Genomic DNA, 24,308 nt, shown 5'->3' on the forward strand with positions numbered 1-24,308 from the left:
AGTATTTTTTCAATGAAGCGAATGTGAGAGCACCATTAGGATGTGCAAGGACAAAAGAGTAAGATGAGGTAGGCCAGTGTTTCTCAAGCCTGCCCCTGCACACCCTCCTGCCCTGCATGTTTTAGATCTCTCCCTGCCCTAACATACCTGACGTAGCTCATGAAGATAGTGATGGCCATTCGAGGCTTATTAGCGTTATTTTAGCAGCAGGATATTATGCTGGCAGCACTCAGATTTTCTTTATCACAATAAAAGCCATCATTGAAATGTATAAGGCAATATAGTTAACAATCTAGTCTGTGAAAAAGAACAGACAAGAATAACATTGGAACGGACATTAAACATAAAATACAGTACAGACTAGATTAACTATATTACCTTATATAATACAATGATGGCTTTTATTTTGATAAAGAACATCTGAGTTGGCACTGCTAGCATAATATCCTGCTGCTAGAAGAACGGTAATGAAGCCTTGAATGGCCAACACCACATGAAGGACTTGATAATGAGCTGATCATTTCAATCAGGTGTGACAGAGCAGGGAGAGATCTAAAACATGCAGGGCAGGGGGGCGCCCAGGAGCAGCGTTGTGAAACATGGAGGTAAGCTAACATTATCGTGCACTTCCTAAGCTATGGGTTGGGGTCAAATTGGGCCCTGGGTACACTGTTGTTTGTAAAGTTATGAGAATGTAAAAAAAATAGAATAATTGGGTCACAGGTAATTTTGAGTTCAGGTAGCCTATGACTTAGAAGCATCACTGTATTGTTTCTTAAAAGCTGACAGTGTATGGTTCAACAGATGTATGGAAGAAAGTGAGGTGTGGCAGCGCTACAGCAGGAGCATGATGTTTTGATTTCAAAGCATTTACGGTCAACTGTAAAATCATGCAGATTTTAGAAAAATATTTTGAATTATCAAATTGAAGAATTTTTTTTGGAGGTGTGGCTTTCAGGTTCACTTTTTGTAGAGATATTAGTATAAATGTGTATTTTTCTTCATGTTAAATTTGTACAGTGCAAATTCAAATGTTCCTTTAATATTTTATGAATTTCTTTATATTTTATTGTAACAGATATAATAATAAATAATTGAAAACAGTAATAAGGTGGTAACTATTCCATCTTTGGAATTTGCATAGGACCTTGAGGAGCTCAAATATCTGTTAACCTCAGTGAAGCTATAAAACTCTGTGTTAACCTTAATGTGAACCAGATGAACACGAGCAAAACAATATTGATTCCTAAAGCCACGCCCTTGTCATGCAATAAAATGCTAATTAATTACTTAAAAATCATACAATGTGATTTTCTGGACTTTGTTTTGATTCCGTCACTCACAGTAGAAGAGTACCTATGATAAAAATTACAGACTTCTACATGCTTTAAGTGGGAAAACCTGCAAAATCGGCAGTGTATCAAATACTTTTTCTCCCCACTGTAATTCTATTTTTCATATTATTCAGAACGTCATACTCTATCGGTCATTGGTGCGGAACCACTTTCTGATCAGAGAGTAATTGCAAAATGCTGTAATTGTGTTTTTCTTTACTGAAAACAATCAAACCTACTGCATACTTTAAATACAGTGGCAATGGGCAAAGTATATAACTTTGAAATAAATAAAAATATATGTAATGTTTTGCAAGATTTATATATTTCCATCTTGCTATGCACACATTTACAGTGGTCAGTGGGCATCCCAGAAAATGTGCACATTACAAAATGTACGCAGGAATACTATGGAAGGGCAGAAGCAGAAGTCTTACCTACTGCCCAGACAGCAGCTCCAATCCCCCCCAACAGCACAAAAGTCAGACACACACCCACCAAACGACATGGTGTCAGATAGGGCACCCCTGCACTTCCCGGCAGAGTCATCCCCAGACTTCCTGTGGTAGATGACACAACGAAAACACACCATTACACAAATTGTGTTTTAATAAAAAGAAAGAGAGAGGATTGAGATACAAATGTTTGACCAGGAGTAGTGCCATAATAACATACTGCCAAATTGGCATGTTGAAAAAGTACAAGTGAATAGGATCAATAGTCCAAAGTCTGCAACATTTTCAATAGAGCTTAAACAAACTGCAGGCTTGATTTCAGTGCCACCTTGGGCCACAATAAATTGTCACTGTGTCCCTACCTAGACCACAAGGTTGGACTGAATGAGAGGTCAGTTTACATTAAGTTGCTGATAATTATGAAAGGTCCAAGAGCTGACAACTCAATAACTTTAAAGTTTGGTTGAACTAAAACAAAGGCCCTCTTGATCAATCAGGCACACACACTGGTAGCATGTGTACATCGGCTGTGTTTGCAGGCAGGCACCTGAGGGATAGAGGTGCTCTAGTGTGATCATTAACCGTGCAAGCCTAAGCCAGCCTCAGCCAGTGTGGAGAAGTGCCACACACCAGACAATACCCGCTGACCAGCAGACCAGACCAAAAGACTGATTGCTCTGAGACCTGATAAGCGCCTGACTCTGCGCAAACAAACACCGTTTCTGCCGGGATCTGTAAGTATGTAGGTATGTAGGTAATACACAGGTCTGCTATTACTATGTAGGTGGGTACATGTTTTATGTATGCTATGATACCATGCAGTATTAGTGCTCTAACAATGTGGATCCAGCTATGTGGTTAATACATCAGTGTTGGAACAATCTCCTCCAATATACCCAATATGATGCAATGATTAGTTGTGGAAGACCTCAGTCAGTCATTTCACATCAACCCAAAACAACCTAAAACAGTTGACTCAGATGGCTGAGATTACTGACAAGAAAGCAATAGGGAACTGCTTTAAATTTCACATACAGTATTGCTCATACTATAAAAAGGGCAGTGTCCCTTACTCCAATGAAAGCAGAGGGCAAATACTCTGTTAATAAAAAAAACCTGCATGGCACTTGCATGTTTTTCTCTTTGCTCACCACTGTCAACAAATCTGGACTACGTTTCAAAAATAGCATCCATAGATTTTTACTGACACTGTTAAAATAACATAACATCCTTTAAGTTTCAACACAAAGTAAATTAAGATCTTGGCCTAACCAGTTCCAACAGGTTTGAATAACACAAATGTGACCTTGCACTAGGTCTGCTAGTGTGTTTACTGTATACTAAGTACTAAACAATTTTCTATCAAAAGTAGTTTTTGTTGTGGTACCCTTTCCATTAACTATCTGCTAACCCTAACCTTTACACTAACCTAACCCCTATTCTAATCCTTAACATTACCCCTAACCCTTATTCGAAAAACTAACCCTAACTGTAACATTAGCAAACAGCTGTTTATCAACAGACAGTATGTTGATAGTTTGCTGATAGAATGAGCTGTCATCTCCAGATGGACATCGGGACTCTCAAAGTAAGGGGTAACTGCATATTGTCTGGCTGCTGATTCGGCTGACATTCCAACACGTCATCCTGGAGCCATTGGATACATTGTATCAGCGGTGTGCTGGCAATAGTGTTCGAACCACAGCACTAACACTAACATTTTAGAATAACTGGGGTCCAGAACTAAGACCCTGAAACGGTATTGGATAGCACAAAACCCTACTCACCCAGTCAAATATTACCACCAGATGGGTAGGTCCCCACACTAGAGATTTTAATGACAGCGTCTATTTTCTGCACAAAAGCCATGCACAATCTTGCTTATGTCGAAGAGAAATTTTCCGTTAAACAAAAAAATGTATTCAATGACTATAAAACCCAGATCTATCTATCTACCCACTTATGTCCCCTAAGTTGGTATCTGTGGATTCTGGTTTTTCTGACCCTGTCCTACACTCTGGATACTGACGACGGGGTGAGAAAAGGACCACATATTCTATTGACATAACCAGACCTTGTCTGAGGGCTGACTTCTCAAGCCAGTCCCCTTCCAGTGTTCCAGCTGTTGGTTCCAGGAAAGTCCCATATTTCTTAAGCCCACCAGTAGATCCTGGAATCACAGGCCTGGAGCTGGAGAACAAGCTCTGCTATTGTTTCAGCCTTTACCTGAGGACTGTATGATGGAAAGAGACGTCTCATTTACCAACAGGAGATATTTTCTATTAAGAGGGAGGCCTAGTTCATTCCCCTTTCTCTGTAATGTGTATTGTAATTTGTCTCTGTGTTGTGTACTGTATATATTTCCCAACCAATATCACCTTACAGTAACTGCTTTTGTGTAGAACAGCATTGGTAAGGGGTTGATATACATTTGTGCTCTTAAGTTTGCATACCCTGGCAGAAATTGTGACATTTTGGCATTCATTTAAAGAATATGACTGATCATGAAAAACAAGAAAACAGGCAAGCCTAGTTCAGCCAGCCCATAATAGAAAGTGTTGCCATCTCAAGATTTGAAGCCGGGTCTCCCACGTGAAAGGCTATGTCTTTAACCACAACACCACAGAGCTCTACATTTACAGGGTGTCAGTATAGCCTCTTGTTTCTATCCTGAACAAATCTTTTGCCAAGGGCCGTTTTTATAGTTTATTGGCCATTCGTGAATAACATTGACACAGTAAAACTGACTATTGTTTTTTACTATGTTTACCTCCACCACAAATATCGGCTATGTATTGCGTTTACCACTGGCCATTATAACAGCGTATTAGCCAGTAATAAGTTTTACCGGTATCTACTAACTTACTGGAATAGTCATAAGAATTGAGCAATTGCTAGCGAGTCTGCAAAAGCTATTTCATTTCATGGCATAATAACTTATTTCTTTCATGGCAAAAGAACATACTTTTTTGTTTCATTCGTGAACGATAACTAACTTTTTCATCAAGTGAAAAGACGAGAGAATCGTGGAATCTACCAGAAATAATTAATACATGTCATTGCTCTCAATAGATTTGAACCACATGAGAGGCATCTTTAACTACTACTCAACGGCATTACACGTTTCAGCAGTTGCTAGACTCCATTGAGGATTGTGTTAAACTGACTAGCGTTTCTTAAGCTTACCTCCACCATAGCTTCTATGAACTGTATTGCTCTGCCCATTGGCCGTAATTAGCCAGTAATAGGCTTACTAGTATGTACTAACATCCTAGGAAGAATTGAGCAATTTCTAGCGAGGCTGAAGATTAACTTTTCCATGCCAGAAACCGTCGCAATATATCCGTATACAGTTTAAGTTAAGGCTTACTATAACGTAACTAATGTATGTTGTAGCCAGCAAATGTTTGTCTATCCTGACCCAAAACGCATGCACAGATGCGTACTTCGAAAATCCACCAAAAACAGTTGCAATATAACGGTAAACTGTTTTATTTCGGGCTTACGATAATGTAGATACTGAAGGTTTAGCCTGCAAAGTTTTCGTCTATATGGAATAATTCATAATGAGTACTACGGTTCACCCGCGAGGAGATACGAAAACGGGACCTATAGCTTACAACTCCACTTTTCTAACCACTACGCTATTTAACAAGGTGCAGTCACTCAGTCACTCCTTCAGTAAGAGACATTCGCTCTTCTTGGCTGGCTCCGCTTACGCGGACCGGCAAAAAAGTATTTTATTTAAGGATAGTGATCATATGAAGCCATTTATTATCACATAGTAGTTTGGCTCCTTTTTAAATCATAATAATAACAGAAATCACCCAAATGGCCCTGATCAAAAGTTTACACACATTTGAATGTTTGGCCTTGTTACAGAAAAGTGAATTTCCCACACCTGTGGCTTTTTAAATTGCAGTTAGTGTTTGTTCATAAATAGTCAATGAGTTTGTTTAGCTCTCATGTAAATGCACCAAGCCGGCTACATACTAAGCCATGGGGAGCAGAAAACAACTGTCAAAAGAGCTGCGTAACAAAGTAATTGAATATAAGAATATAAAATGATATTTAATGCCTTGCAAATGCCAGTCAGTACTGTTCAATCACTTATTAAGAAGTGGAAAATTTGGGGGTTAAAGCCAAGGTATAAACAAGGTCTATAGTGAAAAGAATATCATGCCTACTGTGAAGCATGGTGGTGGGCTCACTGATGCTGCTGTATGAAAGCTGCGCATCGGGCGCTCTTGGACTTTCCACCATGACGATGACCCTAAGCACAAGGTCAAGTTGACCCTCCAGTGATTACAGCAGAAAAGGGTAAAGGTTCTGGAGTGGCCATCAGTCTCCTGACCTATATATCATCGAGCCACTCTGGGGAGATCTCAAACGTGCGGTTGATGCAAGATGACCTAAGACTTTGCATGACCTGGAGGCATTTTGCCAAGATGAATGGGCAGCTATACCACCTGCAAGAATTCGGGGCCTCATAGACAACTACTACAAAAGACTGCATGCAGTCATTGATGCTAAAGGGGGCAATACACAGTATTAAGAACTAAGGGTGTGCAGACTTTTAAACAGGGGTCAGTTAATTTTTTTCTTTGTTCCATGTTTTTGTTAGGTCCAACTCTTGACTGCAGAAAATTTCAAGCTCAGTCAATTTTCAAGGGGATCTCCTGGGTGGAGCTCTCTTCAGCCCGCAGATTTTCTATACTCATTTAAGGTTTGGGCTCTGATATTAGTTTTCCAGGTATGATTGATTTGGCTGTGTTTCAAATTGTTGTCATGTTTAAAGGTGATATTCTTCAGCTTTCTAATAGGGCTACTCATTGTCATTTTTACCCTTGCCAGAGCCCTGTCCTCATTGTATGACGCTTCCGCCACCATGCTTAACAATAGGTACTGTATACTCCGTTAAATGAGATGTATCAGCTTTGTGCCAAACAATACATTTTGGAATAAAAACTAAATAGTTCTGTCATGGTCTTTTCAAACCATAACCATAACACGACATGGTTCTTTTGAGGTTTTGTGGCTTCTGTGTTGCCAACCTACCCCACTGCTCTGACATCCACAATAGTTTTAATAAGCAAGGAGTGCCCAGCTCCTGACTGAAATTCCTGCTGCTCATTTTTAGTTGCCATGGACTTGTTCGTAACCTCCCTGATTATCTTTTTTCTTGTCCTGTCATACAATTTCGAAAACAGTCTTTGCAATGTCCTGGTGGTGCCATCTTGCCTCCACTTTAGTGTTCCATGAAATAAGTTATCTAAGGCTGCTAACTCAATATAAATTGATAATGTTGATAATAAAAATTATTGGCTACGAATGTCACTATCAATTTGTTGGGTCTACACGAGACGCAGCAAAAAAAAATATTCTGAAAGACTGCAAAGGCTGAGGTGGCAGAGGCAACAGCGAAGAGAATTTGCATACGACAAGAAACGTCAAAACTACAGACCACTTTACACTGAAGAATTTAATGTTTGTTTGCAAAGTTTTGCAATGGGGGCATACATGTAATGCATGAGCATTTAAAGAGAAAACACATTGTAGACTTGATGACAGAGAATGAAGAGAGTTCAGCATGGTACGTTAATATAATCACAATTAGTCATCCATTTTAATTTGTATTCATGGAGTTGTTCATCTTGAATGCATGGCTGAGTTCATGTTAATGTCAAGTTTTTCACCACCGTACCGGTGATCTACTTGAGCATGTTTGTTTGTGTATAGTCGAGCAGCTCCGGCTAGCTAAGCATTCACAACATTACTGATGAATTAACCCAGTGGTTCCCAAACCTTTTCAGTTACTGTATCCCCAACAAGGTTTTGCTCTGTTCGGAGTACCCCTAAATAACCCCCTCATGTTAATTTGTCTATTAAGCCTATGGTTTCATGAGTGTTTTCAAGAACCTCCTGTGGAGAGGCCGAGTAACCCCAGGGGTCCTAGTACCCCTGGTTGGGAACAACTGAATTAACCCACTAGTGTGAACTTGGGTGAGTTCTATATTTCTCCACAATGGAAACATTGAAGTATTTAAAAGCCTTACAATTTGCATTAACATTTACAGAATTAGTCAAAGGTCTCTCAACCTGCTTCATGATGTAGTACCCTGGAATGTTTTGCAATAGTCTTAAATTATATGATAATTTTTGCACTTTATTTGTTTTATAACTACCGCCTAGAGTTGTTTTAATAAAGGCATTGTAAAAGGATAAGAAACACTGAAAACGTTATCTTAAATGAAACATTTATGTATTTTTTCTATACAATTAATCGAGGTAGTAATCAACAGATTAATTAAAACCGTTGTTAGTTGCAGCCCTAATGTAATCCTTTCAAAAGTATTTGATTTCCCTCTCCTGATCTGTACCTTTCAACAGTAGACATTTTCTTAGCTCTTTGGGGACCATACTGCATATGCAACAAAGAAACCTTCAAGGAAATTGTAACAGCCGGGCACAGCCTGTCTTTTATTTCTGTTTCTATGTTATTTGATTGGTTTCACCCGTGTCTAGATAAGATTTCACCTGCATCCTATTTTCCCCTCAATATGTCACTATTTAAGTTCCTCCTGCCCTATTGTTTCTTGTCAGTCATTGTTTTATGGTGACACTTGTGTTTTAGACATCCTGGTAAAATCCTTGTAGTAAAGAACCTTGGTTAAGTTACCTCTGTTCCTGTGTCCTGCAACCTTGCTACCTCAAGAAAGTTACAGAAATCCTCCAAGAACAGATGACTTTACTTAGGGCTAATCAGAATTACTTTAATTTATGTCAGGTGATGGCAAATTAACTTTGTTCAGAATTTGACTGGCTGAATCTAAACATAGTTACAATGCCTAATTTAAAGGGTGTGCACAACGCAACAAATGTATTGAAATCTATTAAAAAAAAAAATTAAATTTCTGATTATAATACATACTTAAGGGTCTGATACAATTTGTCTTGATTTCAACATTTACATTAACAAAAGTTGGAATTTCAATAAGGCTGCGTAGAATTTTTAAATCTACTGTATGTGTACATTGTATTCAAACCACTGACAAATGCTCTCATATTACCAAATTACAAATTATACAAACTTTTTATGTTATTTGATTTTAAAACACTGACCCTCAAAAGCAATTACTATAAAGTGACATTGGTTGGGAAATGTTGCGTAAGTATTCAACCCCTGTGCTGTGGAAGCTCTCAGTTTACTCAGATGAAAGAATAAGGACACAGTTACCTTACCATCTCCCACCTGTGAACCATGAAATAGTATATCGGTGGCAGCTATTATTGCAGCGAAAGGTGGTTCTACCATTAATGTATAGGGCTTGAATACTTTTTTTGTACATACAGGTGCTGGTCATATAATTAGAATATCATCAAAAAGTTGATTTATTACAGTAATTCCATTCAAAAAGTGAAACTTGTATATTATAGTCATTCAGTACACACAGACTGATATATTTCAAATGTTTATTTCTTGTAATTGTGATGACTATAACTGACAACTAATGAAAATCCCAAATTCAGTATCTTCGAAAATTAGAATATTACTTAAGACGATGACTTTGCTGGCCAATTAAGAACAGGTACTGGCCCTTAAACCAGGTACTGGTAGCTTTGGCACTGTGTGCAAGTGCCAAGAACTGTTGGAAAATTAAATCTGCATCTCCATAAGGTTGATCAGCAGCAGGAAGCATGAAGTGCTCTAAAACTTCCTGGTAGACGGGTGCGTTGACCTTGGACCTCAGAAAACACAGTGGACCAACACCAGCAGATGACATGGCACCCCAAATCATCACTGACTGTGGAAACTTTACACTGGACTTCAAGCAACGTGGATTCTGTGCCTCTCCTCTCTTCCTCCAGACTCTGGGACTTTGATTTCCAAAGGAAATGCAAAATGTACTTTCATCAGAGAACATAACTTTGGACCACTCAGCAGCAGTCCAGTCCTTTTTGTCTTTAGCCCAGGCGAGACACTTCTGACGCTGTGTCTTGTTCAAGAGTGGCTTGACACAAGGAATGCGACAGCTGAAACCCATGTCTTGCATACGTCTGTGCGTGGTGGTTCTTGAAGCATTGACTCCAAGCTGCAGTCCACTCTTTGTGAATCTCTCCCTCATTTTTGAATGGGTTTTGTTTCACAATCCTCTCCAGGGTGCGGTTATCCCTATTGCTTGTACGCTTTTTTTCTACCACATCTTTTCCTTTCCTTCGCCTCTCTATTAATGTGCTTGGACACAGAGCTCTGTGAACAGCCAGCCTCTTTAGCAATGACCTTTTGTGTCTTGCCCTCCTTGTGCAAGGTGTCAATGGTCATCTTTTGGACAGCTGTCAAGTCAGCAGTCTTCCCCATGATTGTGTAGCCTACAGAACTAGACTGGGAGACCATTTAAAGGCCTTTGCAGGTGTTTAGAGTTAATTAGCTGATTAGAGTGTGGCACCAGGTGTCTTCAATATTGAACCTTTTCACAATATTCTAATTTTCTGAGATACTGAATTTGGGGTTTTTATTAGTTGTCAGTTATCATCAAAATGTAAAGAAATAAACACTTGAAATATATCAGTCTGTGTGGAATGAATGTATACATTATACAAGTTTCACTTTTTGGAATTACTGAAATAAATCAACTTTTTGATGATATTCTAATTATATGACCAGCACCTGTATAATACTGTAAAATGAGAAAATTGGTCAGGGATTTGACTTTTGCAAGCACTCTACAAATAATTTCATTAAAATGTTTGATTCCCAACTGTGAACATCCGCTACTAGCCTACATCAAGTTAGAAAAATGTCTAACACGTGAATGAGCCCAGCAACTAAACCACAAAAATAAACACCACAGCACTCTACAACTAAGCCCACAACACCATCCGACCTACTGTAGATAACAACCCATAAACATCCAGTAATGTTTTTACAGGTATATTATACACAATCAACTGAAAAACAGACAGCTTCATTGTCTGGATAGTGATTCTGGTTTGATAGTGGCTCTATATTTAAACCTCTCTAACAAAGAGTCCTGTTGAAAATTTGGCATTCACAGATATCATTACTGGCAGGTACTAAATTACAATACTGATACGACTAATCATAAATCCTCAATGATGTTTCAAAGAAAATACATACACATTGAGTGAGTACGTGGATTGAGAAAGTGGGATGTTATCGCTGACATTTAATAAACTTTTTTACTATTTGGTCAGCATTGTAAAATGTTTAGCATTCATTTATTTATTATTTCATTGTTTTTCTTTAGAGAGATAAAATAAGAAATCTGGAAGCAGTTGCTCCTTGAAATGTTGCTTGGTTATATAGAATAAAGTATTCAGATGTTTTCAACAGTCAAAATGCTGTTTCATACTATACAGCACAACTGAAATTAATCTCACACCATGGAAAATAAAAGCTGTCATCTTCTCTCATTGCACGTGCTTCATTGATACCTTCACAGCTACAAAAACTTCATGTAATGAACCTTGCGAAAACTGGATAATCAGCTAATTTGAGCTTCTGGGCTTGCCTTTTCGCAATCTGAATTATGTTAATCTAAGTAAAGCAATTGTACCTGTGACATCGCAAACGTAAACAGAGTAAGAATATCATTTGAATCTATTTGTTATATAAAATAGCAGCAGCAGGCTACATTTATCAAAGTCCACACGTTCTGCTTTCAGTGAAAGTGCAATAAAAGGGACAGAATCACATTATGCAATGAATGGGGCACTTCACCCTATGGGGACCTGAGGTGGTGTGTATCATGTCGGACAGATTTCTAGGGCAGTGAGATGTGTTTCACACACTTGGCCAGGAGGAGTGAGGTTTAACCAAAAAAGCACATTATATCACATCACTGTATATAGAAGGGTGAGCGAGAAAAATGAATGAATGTACAATAGTCATGCAGCGTTTCATTTCGCTAAGACTCTGTGTTGTACCAACTGCTCTAACTATATGTAGTTGTGATTGTCCTTACTAGAAAGCGCCATCGAATGGTTTTCAGTGATGCCATAGTTCTGCCATAGTCCCCCCTCTTCCTCCACACTTGGCATGTTCTATAAATCTGCAGTCTGCAAACTGCTAGCTAGCTAGCTTTACAATACACAGAAAAATTGCTTGTCATTCTGAGTTGAAGGATACATTTTTAAAGTAATCTAAAATAGTGATATTGAACCATACATACTTGGACTGGAGTAGGCTACTGTACAACAGAGCTGGATATTATTGCATTTTTGCCGGACCCCATAAGTTGAGCCGGCCAAGAAGAGCGAATGTCTCTGACCGACCCTTTTTAAATAGTGTAGTGGTTAGGGATGCGGACCTGCAACCCATAGGTCCTTCGTTCGAATCTTGTCAAAGCAAATTATGTATTATGATTTTTTTCAAAATGTTTTCCCACTTCAGGTTGGTGGAGAGTGCCTGCCTCAAGTGGAGGAGTTTAAGTATCTAGGGGTCTTGTTCACGAGTGAGGGAAGGATGGAACGGGAGATTGACAGACGGATCGGTGCAGCTTCTGCAGTAATGCGGTCGATGTATCGGTCTGTCGTGGTGAAGAAAGAGCTGAGCCACAAGGCGAAGCTCTCGATTTACCGGTCAATCTACATTCCTACTCTCACCTATGGTCATGAGCTTTGGGTCATGACCGAAAGGACAAGATCCCGGATACAGGCGGCCGAAATGAGCTTTCTCCGCAGGGTGGCTGGGCGATCCCTTAGAGATAGGGTGAGAAGCTCGGTCGCACAGGAGGAGCTCAGAGTAGAGCCGCTGCTCCTCCACATCGAGAGGGGTCAGCTGAGGTGGCTTGGGCATCTGTTCCGGATGCTTCCTGAATGCCTACCCGGGAAGGTGTTCCGGGCCCGTCCCACCGGGAGGAGACCCCGGGGAAGACCTAGGACACGCTGGAGGGACTATGTCCCGGCTGCCTGGGAATGCCTCGGTGTCCCCCCGGAAGAGCTGGAGGAAGTGTCTAGGGAGAGGGAAGTCTGGGCATCTCTGCTTAGACTGCTGCCCCCGTGACCTGGCCCCGGATAAGCGGAAGAAGATGGATGGATGGATTTTTTTCGGATAGATAAAAACTTTGCTGGATACAACCTCCAGTAGCTGTGTTATAGTAAGCCTAAAATAAAACTCTTCACGGTTATATTGCGATTATTTCTGGTGGATTTTTGAAGTACGCATCCGTGCATGCTTTTTGGGTCAGGATAGACAAAAACTTCGCTGGCAACAAACCTTCAGTTGCTACGTTACAGTAAGTCAAAAAATAAACCTGTTAAAATTGCAAATATTTCTGGTGCATTTTCAAATATGCATCCCTGCATTATTTTTGGGTAGTGAAAAAATAGGGTTTTCCACGATTCTCTCATCTTTTCACTTGACGACAAAGTCCGTTATCGTAACCTATATTGATAGTTATTGTATCAATGTCATTCACAAATGAATTCAATCTATTCAATCTCGCTAGAAATTGCTCAAACCTTATGACTAAGTAGTCCAAGTAGTAAGTTAGATACTAGCAACGGACAGTGGCAAAACACATACATTTCATAGATGGTATTTGTAAACGTAATAAGGTAAGCTTAATAAGAAACATGAATCAGTTTAAAACTATGCTTAATGGTGTCTAGTGAAATATTCAAATTTGCGTGATGTTAACGTGCAACAAAATGATCTAATGTCAAGATGCTATACCGAAACTGGCGAACGTATAGCACTGTGGTGTAGTGGTTAAAGACACAGCCACTCATGTGGGAGACCTTGGTTTGAAGGGCAACAACATTTATCACTTTTAATTGCAGGCCGGCTGAACTAAGCTTGCCTGGTTCCTTTTCTGGTTTTATTTGTCTGGTGAAATGGTTTCAACACCGAATGAAAAATGTATTTACTAAACACATACGGAGTACAGCAGTTTAACAAGACCAATGTGGTAAATATTTAAGTTACATATAGTGATTTTTGCCATGCTTCTTGTTAAACAGACAGTGGGAATGTATTGTTTATTTTAACTAGATTATGAAGATAAGTATTGGGGTATGTGGTTGGTAATCTACTATACTGTAAAATGTATAGCATTTATTTTTACATATGGTTAGTTACTGTCGTTATAAAAGCAAATGATTTGAGCCTTGATTATAATAAAACCGTGACTGTGGAATTAACTATTGATCTGTGTCCAGCATTATACTACATAACGTGTTAATAAACAGGAATACAGCTACTTTGCTGTTATTCAAGCTACTGACTGAACATTTATTACTACAAATGGTACTTCTTAGCTATCTCTAAATGTGCGTTAATGTTTGTTTTTGTACACTGTAGCTAAATATAACAATAGTATAGCCTAGTCTTTTTCGCTGCCTTGTCTCGTGGGCGTATGTTAACTACACAGCTCAAAATAACTAAGGGAACATGTAATCATTACAGTATAACACCAAGTCAATTAAACTTCAGGGTATCAATCTGTCCAGTTAGGAAGCTTAAGTGATTGTTAATCAATGTCACCTGTTTTGGTGCAAATAAAAGTGACAACAGGTGCACTGGACAGGCAACAGCAAGACAACCCCCAAAAAGGGAATGGTTTTGCAGGTGGTGGCTACAGACAATTGCTCTCTCCTTATCCTTACTGAATGATACTTCTCTAGTTTTGCATTTTGCAAGTGTCCTTGTCACTACTGGTAGCATGAGCGGTACCTGCAGCCCATTCAGCTTGCACAGGCAGTCCAGCTCCTCCAGGATGGCACATCCATACGTACAATTGCAAGTAGGTTTGCTGTGTCTCCCAGTAAAGTCGCAAGAGCATGGAGGAGATAACAGTAGACGGGCCATTACATGAGGAGAGCTGGACAGGGCCACAGAAGGGCCTCAACCCAGCAGAAGGACCGGAATCAGCTCTTTTGTGCGAGGAGAAACAGGAGGAGCACTGCCAGAGCCCTACAAAATTACCTCCAGTGGGCTACTGGTGTGCATGTTTCTGAAAAAACTGTCAGAAACAGACTCCATAAGGAAGGCATAAGGGTCCGACAACCTCTAGTGGGACCTGTGTTCACAGCCCAGCACCATACAGCTCGATTGACATTCACCAGAGAACACAAGAATTGGTAGGTAACCATTGGCGCTCCGTTCTCTTCAAAGATGAGAGCAGGTTCACAGTGAGCACATTTGACAGATTTCAAAGAGTCTGGAGCCGTGGTGAATGTTATGCTGCCAGCAACATCATCCAGCATGACCGGTTTGGCGATGGGTCAGTGATGGTCAGGTGAGGCATATCCTTGAAGGGTTGCACAGACCTCCACATGCTAGCCAACGGTACCCAGACTGCTGTTAGGTACCGGGATGAAATCCTCAGTGTCATTGTCAGACCTTACACTGGTGCATTGGTCCCTGGGATCCTCCTCCCTGGACAATGCCAGGCCCCATGTGGCCAGAGTGTGTAGGCAGTTCCTGGATGATGGTGTTGATGCCATTGACTGGCCCTCACATTCCCCAGACCTGAATCCAGTTGAGAACCCCTGGGATTTTATGTATCGATGCATCCAACACCACCATGTAGCACCACAGACTGTCCAGGAGCTCACTGATGCCCTAATCCAGGTCTGGGAGGGGATCCCCTAGGACACCATGCGGCATCTCATTAGGAGTGCATACAAGCATGTGGGGGACATACACGCAACTGAGTCACATTATGAGTTGCCGTGATGAAATACTCACAAGTTGGAACAGCCTGTGAATTCAATTGTTTACTTTCTGATTTTTGGTGTGAGTTTGAATCCAGCCCTCAATCAGTTGGTGGTTTTGGTTTACATTGACTGTTGTTACGTCATTTTGTTCTCAACGAATTACACAATTTACAGTAAAGATTTTGATATTTAATGTTTCATTCATCAAGACCCAATGTGTGATTTTGGTGTTCCTTTAATTTTTTTGAGCAGTGTATTTTATGTAAATCTTTGACATCCGAATTCGTAAGATATATTACGCTAGGTAACGAAACAATATTTCCACCCATCCGCTGAATTTTTTTGTAACCATTACCCAAACCTTAACCCCACTGCTGTGATACTTAGTAGCATTGGTAATGTATTATACGTTTTGGTAGCACATTGTAATGTAACCTAAAGTAACGTAACATATCATACAAAATTGTCACAGGTTTATGTATAATATATTACGTATTCCGCTGAGACCACATTGCTTTTTACATATGTTTAGTTCAAACGCCAAGTGATTTGAATCTTGCCTCTTTCATACTGAGGCAGTGGAAATGAACATTAAGATCTGTCGTTAGCAATCTCTTGTACAATGTCTACTCTTTTTAAATATGGTTACTTTGCTTTTATTGCAGCAAATGTTGGCGTCCTGCACAGAACAACCAGATTTAGTGGAGAGTTGTGAAAGCATGAATTCTTAGCTTTTTCCTCTGGTAAACATGTGTTTACGTACTGTATGTTCACGTTTTTGTCAAGTAACCACGAAGTTAAAGAATTAGCTTGTCAAAAGCAGGAAACTGTCATTTCTACTGGTAAATATGTGTTAATGTAATTGTTTGTTGATATGTTTTGTAACGTGGTGTTTTCCAGTGAGATCTTTTATAGTTACTGGCAGTGGCACCAAGCAAACAAAACGCGAAAGAGCATTTTTCTGCATTGGCTTGAAATTACTACAGACAGGCACAGAACCTGGGCATGATCAGCATTGATGTTTGAAATATATCTATAGTTTAAACATGTTTTTTTCATCTTCTAAATATTTAATTTGCTATTTAATTGGGGAGGTGGTATCTACGTTCACTTTGAATTCTGGAATTGGTGGTATTTCATGGACAGACCAAAAGAGGAAGCAGATTCTACTGTGAAATTCAAATTTGTTTAGGAAACCTTGTTTCTATGACAGAAATGTATCATTGCTAACATTATTAATTGGTACTGTAAGCATTTGTGCTACGGTGTAATTGTCCCCTTTAAGGACAATTACACTAAACAAAGATAATTCTCCACACCTACATTTTTTTAATTCAAATGTAATTTTTTTGTTTTTTAACTTTGAGTATCTGTAATATCAGTAGATATAAATAAAAAAATAAAAAACCCTAAGGGAATTTGGAAAATTTGAGGCTAAACTGAATTTAAAGTGCCCCATCTAGAGCAGTTTATATGCCTACAGTAGGAATGTTTAAGGAAATGTTATGCAGTTGTTTCTCTAGTATTATAAAGACCTAGGGAGAAGTTGCAGGGGAGAGAAGATTGTGCCTAGTTGAAAGCAAAAAGGGTGGCTCATAACAGGTAAAATAGTTTAAAAAAATAGCTCTCATACCTGCAAAGGTTGGAGATCCTAGCATACATATTTATGTAGGGTATGTTTTCAGCTCTCTGTTGTCCTCAATAATTGTTATTAACAATTTCAATCTCTCCCTCAACGACTGAACTGTGCTCCTAAATGTATCTGCATGTGCCAATATTTTTCATCTTAGGAGCACATGAGCTCCTCTTAAAACCGCCAGTCTAGAGCCCTGTGTATGTGGTGGTATTTTCTGATATAGAATTATATGAAAAAAAGTGAGATTTTTTTTGCCACATCGCCCAGCGCTAATACATAGTAAAAAGCCAACCGTATAACTGTAGTCTAAATAATATGTTCAGTTAAGGTAACTGTACCATTGTCATTGTCACAAACTAATTAATCAGTAGTTACAGGTATAGGTATAGCAATATTCTCAGACCACAAATTGAATCTTGATATTGAAATAATCAGATAACAAACTGCAATTATAAGCAGTAAAATATGACAATACTAAAAACAATTAACTATGTTGATGTCCTTCCAAGGAAGATACATCTGGGCCCTTATGTCATTCCATGAACAGAATCAGAGGAATCTGGGCACATGCACATATAGACCCCAGGGGACTTGAGCCCCTGCCCTTTCCCCTCAGACTCAACAAGTGCCCATTCTGCCCATCAGTTATCGGTGCCTGCATCCTTTCTGAGGGACACACGTCATTCACTCAGACAGACATGCGTTGTCCATCTGCGTAACGCACATCTCGGATGCTGACAATCATGAGGAAGCCGACAGGCACAGGGTACCCAATGTCCGTTCCGCTGCCTGCATATATCCAAGGAGACCCTTTTTTGTCATTTTGGCCCAGTCCCTTTGAAAATTCTGTACACGGCCCTGAGAGGATATATTGTTTTCCCAACCCCATTACAATTTCATTAATATGGAGAGTTCTTAGATAAAGTTTATATTCTGCAACAAGTTAAGAAAACAGTTCAGAATTCCAGTAGCAAAAGTAAAAGTGAATGCTTGAACCAACTTGGTTAAGTAAGGATTATCAGAGTGTCAATGGAGAAGGAAATGAGTCATGCCCAGGAGATAATGTTCCTGTTATTATAGATAATAAATACACAAAAGTTATTTTGATAAACAGAATATAAGACCATTGAATATAGTATCACTGTTATTTAAAAACTTTAAGTGAATGATGTTTCATATTTAAAGATTCCTAATCTAGATCACAAACTCAACAAAAGATTGTAGACTAACAGAACCAACAGGTAGTAGTGCCCAATTCTATTAATCTTTAACACAGGTCTTCAAATGTCTGATGTCAAGTATAGAGGGAGAAAACTGTGGCAAGCACAATGTCTGGATGTTTGTGGTACACTCACCCTTCTTCTTCTCAGTCATTTATTCCCACTCAAAGTAGAAAATTAAAAGTAGTAATGAAATTTCAGAGTGGCTCTCCTTTCCCAGCTTCTGTGATGCCCAACTTGGCCCTCAGAATTATATTCAGCCTGAATAATTAAGATAGCATAGAAAAGTGAATGTTAATTAATTGTTAGACTGGGCAGAGGTGGGTTAAACAAGTTAAATAAACCAAAGGGCAAAGTGAGTTGTTTTGAGCACAAATGACTAATAGTCCAGGCTAAAGGGGAAATTATATATTTTTCTATGGAATACCATTGTAATAAAAATGTATTGACAGTTATTGGGCCTATTCTTAGATGTATCACAGAAATTGATTATTATGTGGTTTTCCCTGTAAATGTTAAGCATTTCAATGAATCCATAAAGAAAAATCCCCTTTCTCTATCATGAATTGCACCTATCCTTTTCTTATTTCCTATTAATATAAGGGGGGTCTAGTAGACATTTCACATGATTGGTTCCTACGAAACCATACAAGAAAAGCCCAAAAATAAATGTATAGGATTGGTTCAGTATTAAACCCATTATGAATATTTTAATTATAATCCAGAAAAATGGATTTCTTCCACTACGTCCTAGGTATACTAGGTAGATAACATCCAATTCAGTATAGATAGAATGTGAATTCATGTTTTTTCGCATATGTATTTTCAATAGACAACTCAGTGTTCCAACATCGTATTTTGTTCAGTTACTCCAATTTCTCAACGCACTCACCTCTCTTTCGCACTGGTGTATAACTGCTTGATAAGTGTGATAAAAATGAATTTACAATTACTCGACAGGTTCGCTGTTCCCTCCAGGGTAGAGGTAAAAACAGGCTGTAAACTCCACAACGAACATTCCTAGTAGGCTACAAACCTTAATTTTCGTCAACAGGTGGTCGTTTGACTACAGGCAACCAAAAGAAAGCGTTACCAACTGTTCTCCGTTGACATTTGAAAATAATATATATTTTTAACAGAAAAACCGTTTCAATAATTATCCAAAGTTGTTTAAAAAAGTAAAATAAAAACAAGTCCGTTCAGCAGCACTTCTTCAATACCCGCTTGTGCTCATAGCCTGATGCAAAAAAGTTGCCTACACTGTTGACGTCATGACAAGGTCAAATGGCACCTCCAGATCAGAGCACAAGACTAGACTTCAAGGCCATTTCTTATAAGGCTCACATTTTAAGATGGATGTGTACTTTTTTTGTACTGTATTAGCAGCAGAATCACTTCATCCCTCATATAGCTAAGGAATTCCAGTTTAAAAGCAAGTGTTTTTTGGCGACATGTGGTCAGTACAGGATAGCTTCTTTGCAACATTTTGATGTTTTAAAAAAGCTGGGACAGAGGCACCAAAACACTAGAAAAGTTGTGTAATGCTAAAAAACTAAACCTTGTGGAATAATACACAACTAATTATGTCAATTGGCAAGAGGTCAGTAACATGATATGAAAAGATTAATTCCAGAGAGGATGGGCCTGTCAGAAGTGAGGATGGGTAGGGGTTCATCACTCTGTGAAAGACTGAATAGTGCCACAATTCAAGAATAGCGTATTGCAACGTTAGATTGCAAAGATTTTGGGGATCTCATCATCTACAATACATAATTTCATTAAAAGACTCAGGGAAACTGGAGTTATCGCTGTAAGAAAGGACAAGGACTAAAACCAATATTGGATGGCCGTGATTTTCAGGTCCTCAGGCGGCAATGCATTAAAAACAGAAACGATGGTGTAGTGGACATCACTGCATGGTTTCAGGAACATTTCCGAAAACCATTGTCTATTAACATAATACGTAGCAGCATCCACAAATGAAAGGTAAAACTCCACCATGCAAAAAAGAAACTATACATAAATAACATCCAGAAACGCCAGCCCCTTCTCTGGGCCAGAGCTCATTTTAGATGGACTGAGGCGAGCTGTCCTGTGGTCTAATTAAACAAAATGTGAAATTATTTTGGAGAATAATGATGGAAGCCACATCTTCTGGGCTATAGAGGTGAAGGACCATCTGGCTTGTAATCAGCGTACAGTACAAAAGCCAACATCTGTGATGGTATGGGGGTGTATTAGTGTACATAGCATGGGTGACTTGCAAAACTGTGAAAGCACCATTAATGGGGAACAAAATATTTCTAGCTTTTGGAGCAACATATGCTGCCATCCAGACAATGTCTTTTTCAGGGAAGGCCTAGCTTATTTCAGCAGGACAAAGCCAAACCATATTCTGCACGTATTACAACAGCATGCCCCTGTAGATAGTTCCCGACCTGTCCCCTTTTGAAAACCTTTGGTGCATTATGAAATGACAAATAAAGGAGGCTGTTGACCAACTGCAATCCTCTATCAAGCAAGAATGGGACAACGTTCCACTTTCAGCAATTGGTCGTCTCAGTTTCCAAACGCTTACAGAGTGTTGTTAAAAGAAGAGGAGATGCAAAACATGCCCTTGTTCCAACTTTTTTGAAACATGCTGCTGGCATCAAATTCAAAATGGGCATGTATTTTTCCAAAAACAATAACATTTCTCAGATTCAACACTTGATTTGTTGTCTTTGTAATATATTGACAAATGATTTGTACATCATCGCATTCTGTTTTTATTAGCATTTTATGCAGCATCCCAACTTTTTTGGAAACTGGGTTGTATGTTAACTTTATGTTTTAGCATGAATAAAAAAGCCTGCATCAAGAAAGTAAAAAACAAATCCATGGCTTTTTTTTTGTTTTGAACTTATTTTGAACAGTTCCTGGATAAGAAAAGGAGAAGTGTACAGACTGAAAGAAAGACACAGTTAAGGTCTTCACTGCGGATGTAAAGTCATAAAATGTCTGAACGATTGAAGAAGCATCAGATATGGCTTTGGGACAACTAAAAACTGTCTGGGTGGGGCTGATGGTCTTACTTATACTGCAAGGTAAGACGGACATGACATCATGCTCATAATTATCGTCATACTGAACACACATTCAGGGTAATTCTCTCCTTATCCCAGACTGCCGTGTGTCTGTCCTATCCAGTGACTGGGCTGTGCGTGTACCCTCTGCCCCGGTGTGTGCCGACGCTGGCTCCTCTGTGGTCCTCCCCTGTTCCTATAACTTCCCTGAGCCTTACAGGGTACTGTCTGAAATGTGGTGTCGGGACCAGAGCCGCTGCATCACCCCGAGGTATGTATACCACAGCCAAGGAATCCTTCCTGAGCTAGCATACCAAGGCAGGGTGGAGTATTTGGGAAAAGAAGGAACCAGGAACTGCTCTCTGAGGATCTCTGATTTGAGGATGTCTGATAATGGGAAATACATGTTCTACTTTATCACGAACCATCCTGTGGAGAAACCACCTGAACAGATTGGAGTTACCCTGCTTGTTGCAGGTAAGACCACAGTACTTCTAGTGCACCTAGCCATGCATCATATATACTCTTCTGTAAATAATCTGTTACTAATGTATGTTGAAGTAACCGAAAGTTTGAGAAACAAGTACCTTAGAAACAAAAGCATTTTCACAACAGTCAGCATTCAAGGTTATTATACATTTAAACTACAACAATTTGACTCCTATGAATAGGAGAGCAATTTAATATGTAGTCAGCTCCAGTCTGCACTGATATAAGACCAGATCACAAGCCTCTAAGGTTCCACAGACATAATGTCACTATAATTTATGAGTCACTCTAGAGAGAGGAGCCATTGTTTCCTCTTTTCAGTATGACCACATGATTCCGAGATACTTTTATAGTTTTCTAAAACTTCCACAGGTTTTGCCTATTTCCAAATAAAATATATATATATATATTCACTGGTAATCTCTCTGAGTGATGGTGACATTGTTATTACTTACAACATGTTTTAATAACTTCCAGATAATTCCAGTGAAGTAGCTGTGTCAGTCAGTCCTTCTGGTGAGGTTGTTAGTGGCAGGACAGTGTTGTTATCCTGCTGCTGTACCACCCGACTCCCAGTAGAGAGCTACACCTGGTATAGGACTGGACGCTCCAAGGCTGTTCACAAGGGACAGATATGGACCATTGTCAATATCAGCACAACAGAGAGTGGAAACTACTATTGTGAGGCTCTAACCACGGATGGGTCATTTAACTCCTCTACAATGTATATTAATGTCCAATGTAAGTCCTCGTAAATACAAACACGCATGTATGCACATAAGTACACAGTAAAACGTGTCTATATTTATACTGGACAATCCTTTCTATTTTCAGAACCTTTCCATATAACAATCTTTCATGCATTTCATCATATTTAACTCTTGTTTTTCAATGGTTCACTCATGGTTATTGGATGTTTACTGTTTTCAATGTATTATTTATTTGTGTGATGGGAGTATGTTCTAATCCAGTTTAATTAAATGTGGTATACACTACAACTAAATACACACACCATTCTGCCTTCAGATGCTCCAAGAAACACATCTGTGTCAGTCTATCCTCTTGGAGAGGTAGTGTTGGGCAGCTCTGTGACTCTGTCATGCAACAGTGATGCCCACCCCCTAGTGGAGAGCTACACCTGGCTTCACAGGACAGAATTCCAAACATCATTGAGAGGGTCAGGAAGGAGTTACAGCATTGCTAGCATTCGTCCTGAGGACAGTGGACAGTACTGCTGTGTGGTGGTAAATAAGCATGGATCACACAGTGGTAATGTAACAATCACTGTGGTAAATGGTAGGTACAAGGTGATGCATTGACAGCATACAGCATGTGTCCTTCAAATAGCCTCTGTTGTAAGATCAAGATTGTCAATTAAAATATTTGTCTTATTGTGAATATGACATTTAAATAAATGACAGCATGTATACCATTGTGCAGTTATCCATGGCTTGCAGATTTCACAGTAGCTTCCTCTCTGCACAGCAAATGGCAAGACTTCTTCTCTGTGGAGGAGGTTGGTGACAGTCGGGATCCCTGTTGCTCTCACACTGATCTTCATAATAACACTGGCTTGCATAAGGATGTGAGTGAAGTTAGAAATCTATTGAAAATGTGAATGAAAGTGATCGGTTGTCACTTTATGTACTGATTTGTGCTGTATATTATTTTACTCCTTTACTCCTAAGATTATTTATAAACAAGATTTGATCCACAACAATGTTCCCACATAGGAAACGTGCATCGAGTCATCAAGCATTGAGTCTCTCAGAGACCACCATTTCACTGCCTTTATCATAATGATACATCAAGGACGACCATAACATGCATATGGATGAGACAGCTGCATTGGCTACAATTGATGGAAACTGAATGAACGGTGGGGAAGTGCCTAGTTTCCAGCCACACAGTTGCACAAAAGTCTCAATTCAACTCTTTCAATCCCATTTTCAATCCCAATCCTGTTTCCATTGATCATCCTTGAGATGTTTCTACAACTTGACTGGAGTCCATCTGTGTCATATTTAACTGATTGGTCATGGTATGGGAAGGCACTCATCTGTCCATACAGTGCTATTACAAGAACCTTACAGGGATGGTTATTAAAATATTAAAATAAACCCGTAAAAAACAAGGGCAAATAAAAATGTGTAATAAAGATATTCAAATTATATGTTTTCATTGTTTATTTTTTTTTTAACAAAAATGTAATAATTAATGTGTGCAAATCCATGTAAACCCCCTATTCTTTAGTTTGTGCAACCTCCATTTGTGGCAATTACTTGGAGTTTATGTCTACCACAGCCACTAATCAGTCTCTGACATCTTTTTTTGAGGGACATTTTGCACAGTCAGTTTGCACAGTCAGTTTGCACAGTCATTTTGCACAGAAGTCACCCGATTGAGTGAGATTTGTGGGGTGTACT

At 39.2% G+C, this 24,308-nt stretch overlaps 2 protein-coding genes across 5 annotated transcripts in view; one reads left to right on the forward strand and one right to left on the reverse strand.

Moving 5' to 3' along the window:
• hpn (hepsin) overlaps nt 1-19,588 on the reverse strand; it is a 28,333-nt gene extending 8,745 nt beyond the window's left edge. The window contains exons 1-4 of one of the 3 annotated variants that reach the window (XM_034288692.1): nt 19,365-19,588; nt 19,221-19,243; nt 18,464-18,589; nt 1,772-1,894 (exon numbers count right to left, since the gene is read on the reverse strand). In XM_034288692.1, coding sequence (XP_034144583.1) covers nt 1,772-1,894; nt 18,464-18,482 — 142 coding nt within the window. In that variant the 5' untranslated portion in view covers nt 18,483-18,589; nt 19,221-19,243; nt 19,365-19,588. Of the gene's footprint in view, nt 1-1,771; nt 1,895-3,576; nt 4,023-18,463; nt 18,590-19,220 lie in introns of all 3 variants that reach the window. The other 2 variants (XM_029115490.2, XM_029115489.2) reach the window with 2 other exon arrangements.
• A 1,667-nt stretch (nt 19,589-21,255) lies between these two features.
• Nucleotides 21,256-24,053, forward strand: LOC105019131 (B-cell receptor CD22-like). Of its 2 annotated transcripts, none has more exons than XM_020041147.2 (6): nt 21,256-21,414; nt 21,493-21,870; nt 22,360-22,623; nt 22,909-23,178; nt 23,368-23,467; nt 23,616-24,053. In XM_020041147.2, the coding sequence occupies exons 1-6, from the start codon at nt 21,354-21,356 to the stop codon at nt 23,680-23,682; spliced, it is 1,140 nt and encodes a 379-aa protein (XP_019896706.2). In that variant the 5' UTR covers nt 21,256-21,353; the 3' UTR covers nt 23,683-24,053. The 2 variants fall into 2 exon arrangements, with proteins under 2 accessions (XP_019896706.2, XP_019896707.2); XM_020041148.2 differs by having other exon boundaries at nt 21,258-21,414; nt 21,518-21,870.
• Nucleotides 24,054-24,308: the final 255 nt, after the last annotated feature.

This window comes from Esox lucius, chromosome 20 (genome assembly GCF_011004845.1).
Source record: "Esox lucius isolate fEsoLuc1 chromosome 20, fEsoLuc1.pri, whole genome shotgun sequence".
Taxonomy (NCBI): domain Eukaryota; kingdom Metazoa; phylum Chordata; class Actinopteri; order Esociformes; family Esocidae; genus Esox; species Esox lucius.

Excerpts from the sequence above, each read along its gene's own strand:
- LOC105019131 (XM_020041147.2), top strand. The coding sequence starts at position 21,354 with ATGGCTTTGGGACAACTAAAAACTGTCTGGGTGGGGCTGATGGTCTTA. Across the intron at positions 21,415-21,492 it reads GGTCTTACTTATACTGCAAG|ACTGCCGTGTGTCTGTCCTA; the intron begins GTAAGACGGACA and ends TCCTTATCCCAG. Across the intron at positions 22,624-22,908 it reads AATGTATATTAATGTCCAAT|ATGCTCCAAGAAACACATCT; the intron begins GTAAGTCCTCGT and ends TTCTGCCTTCAG.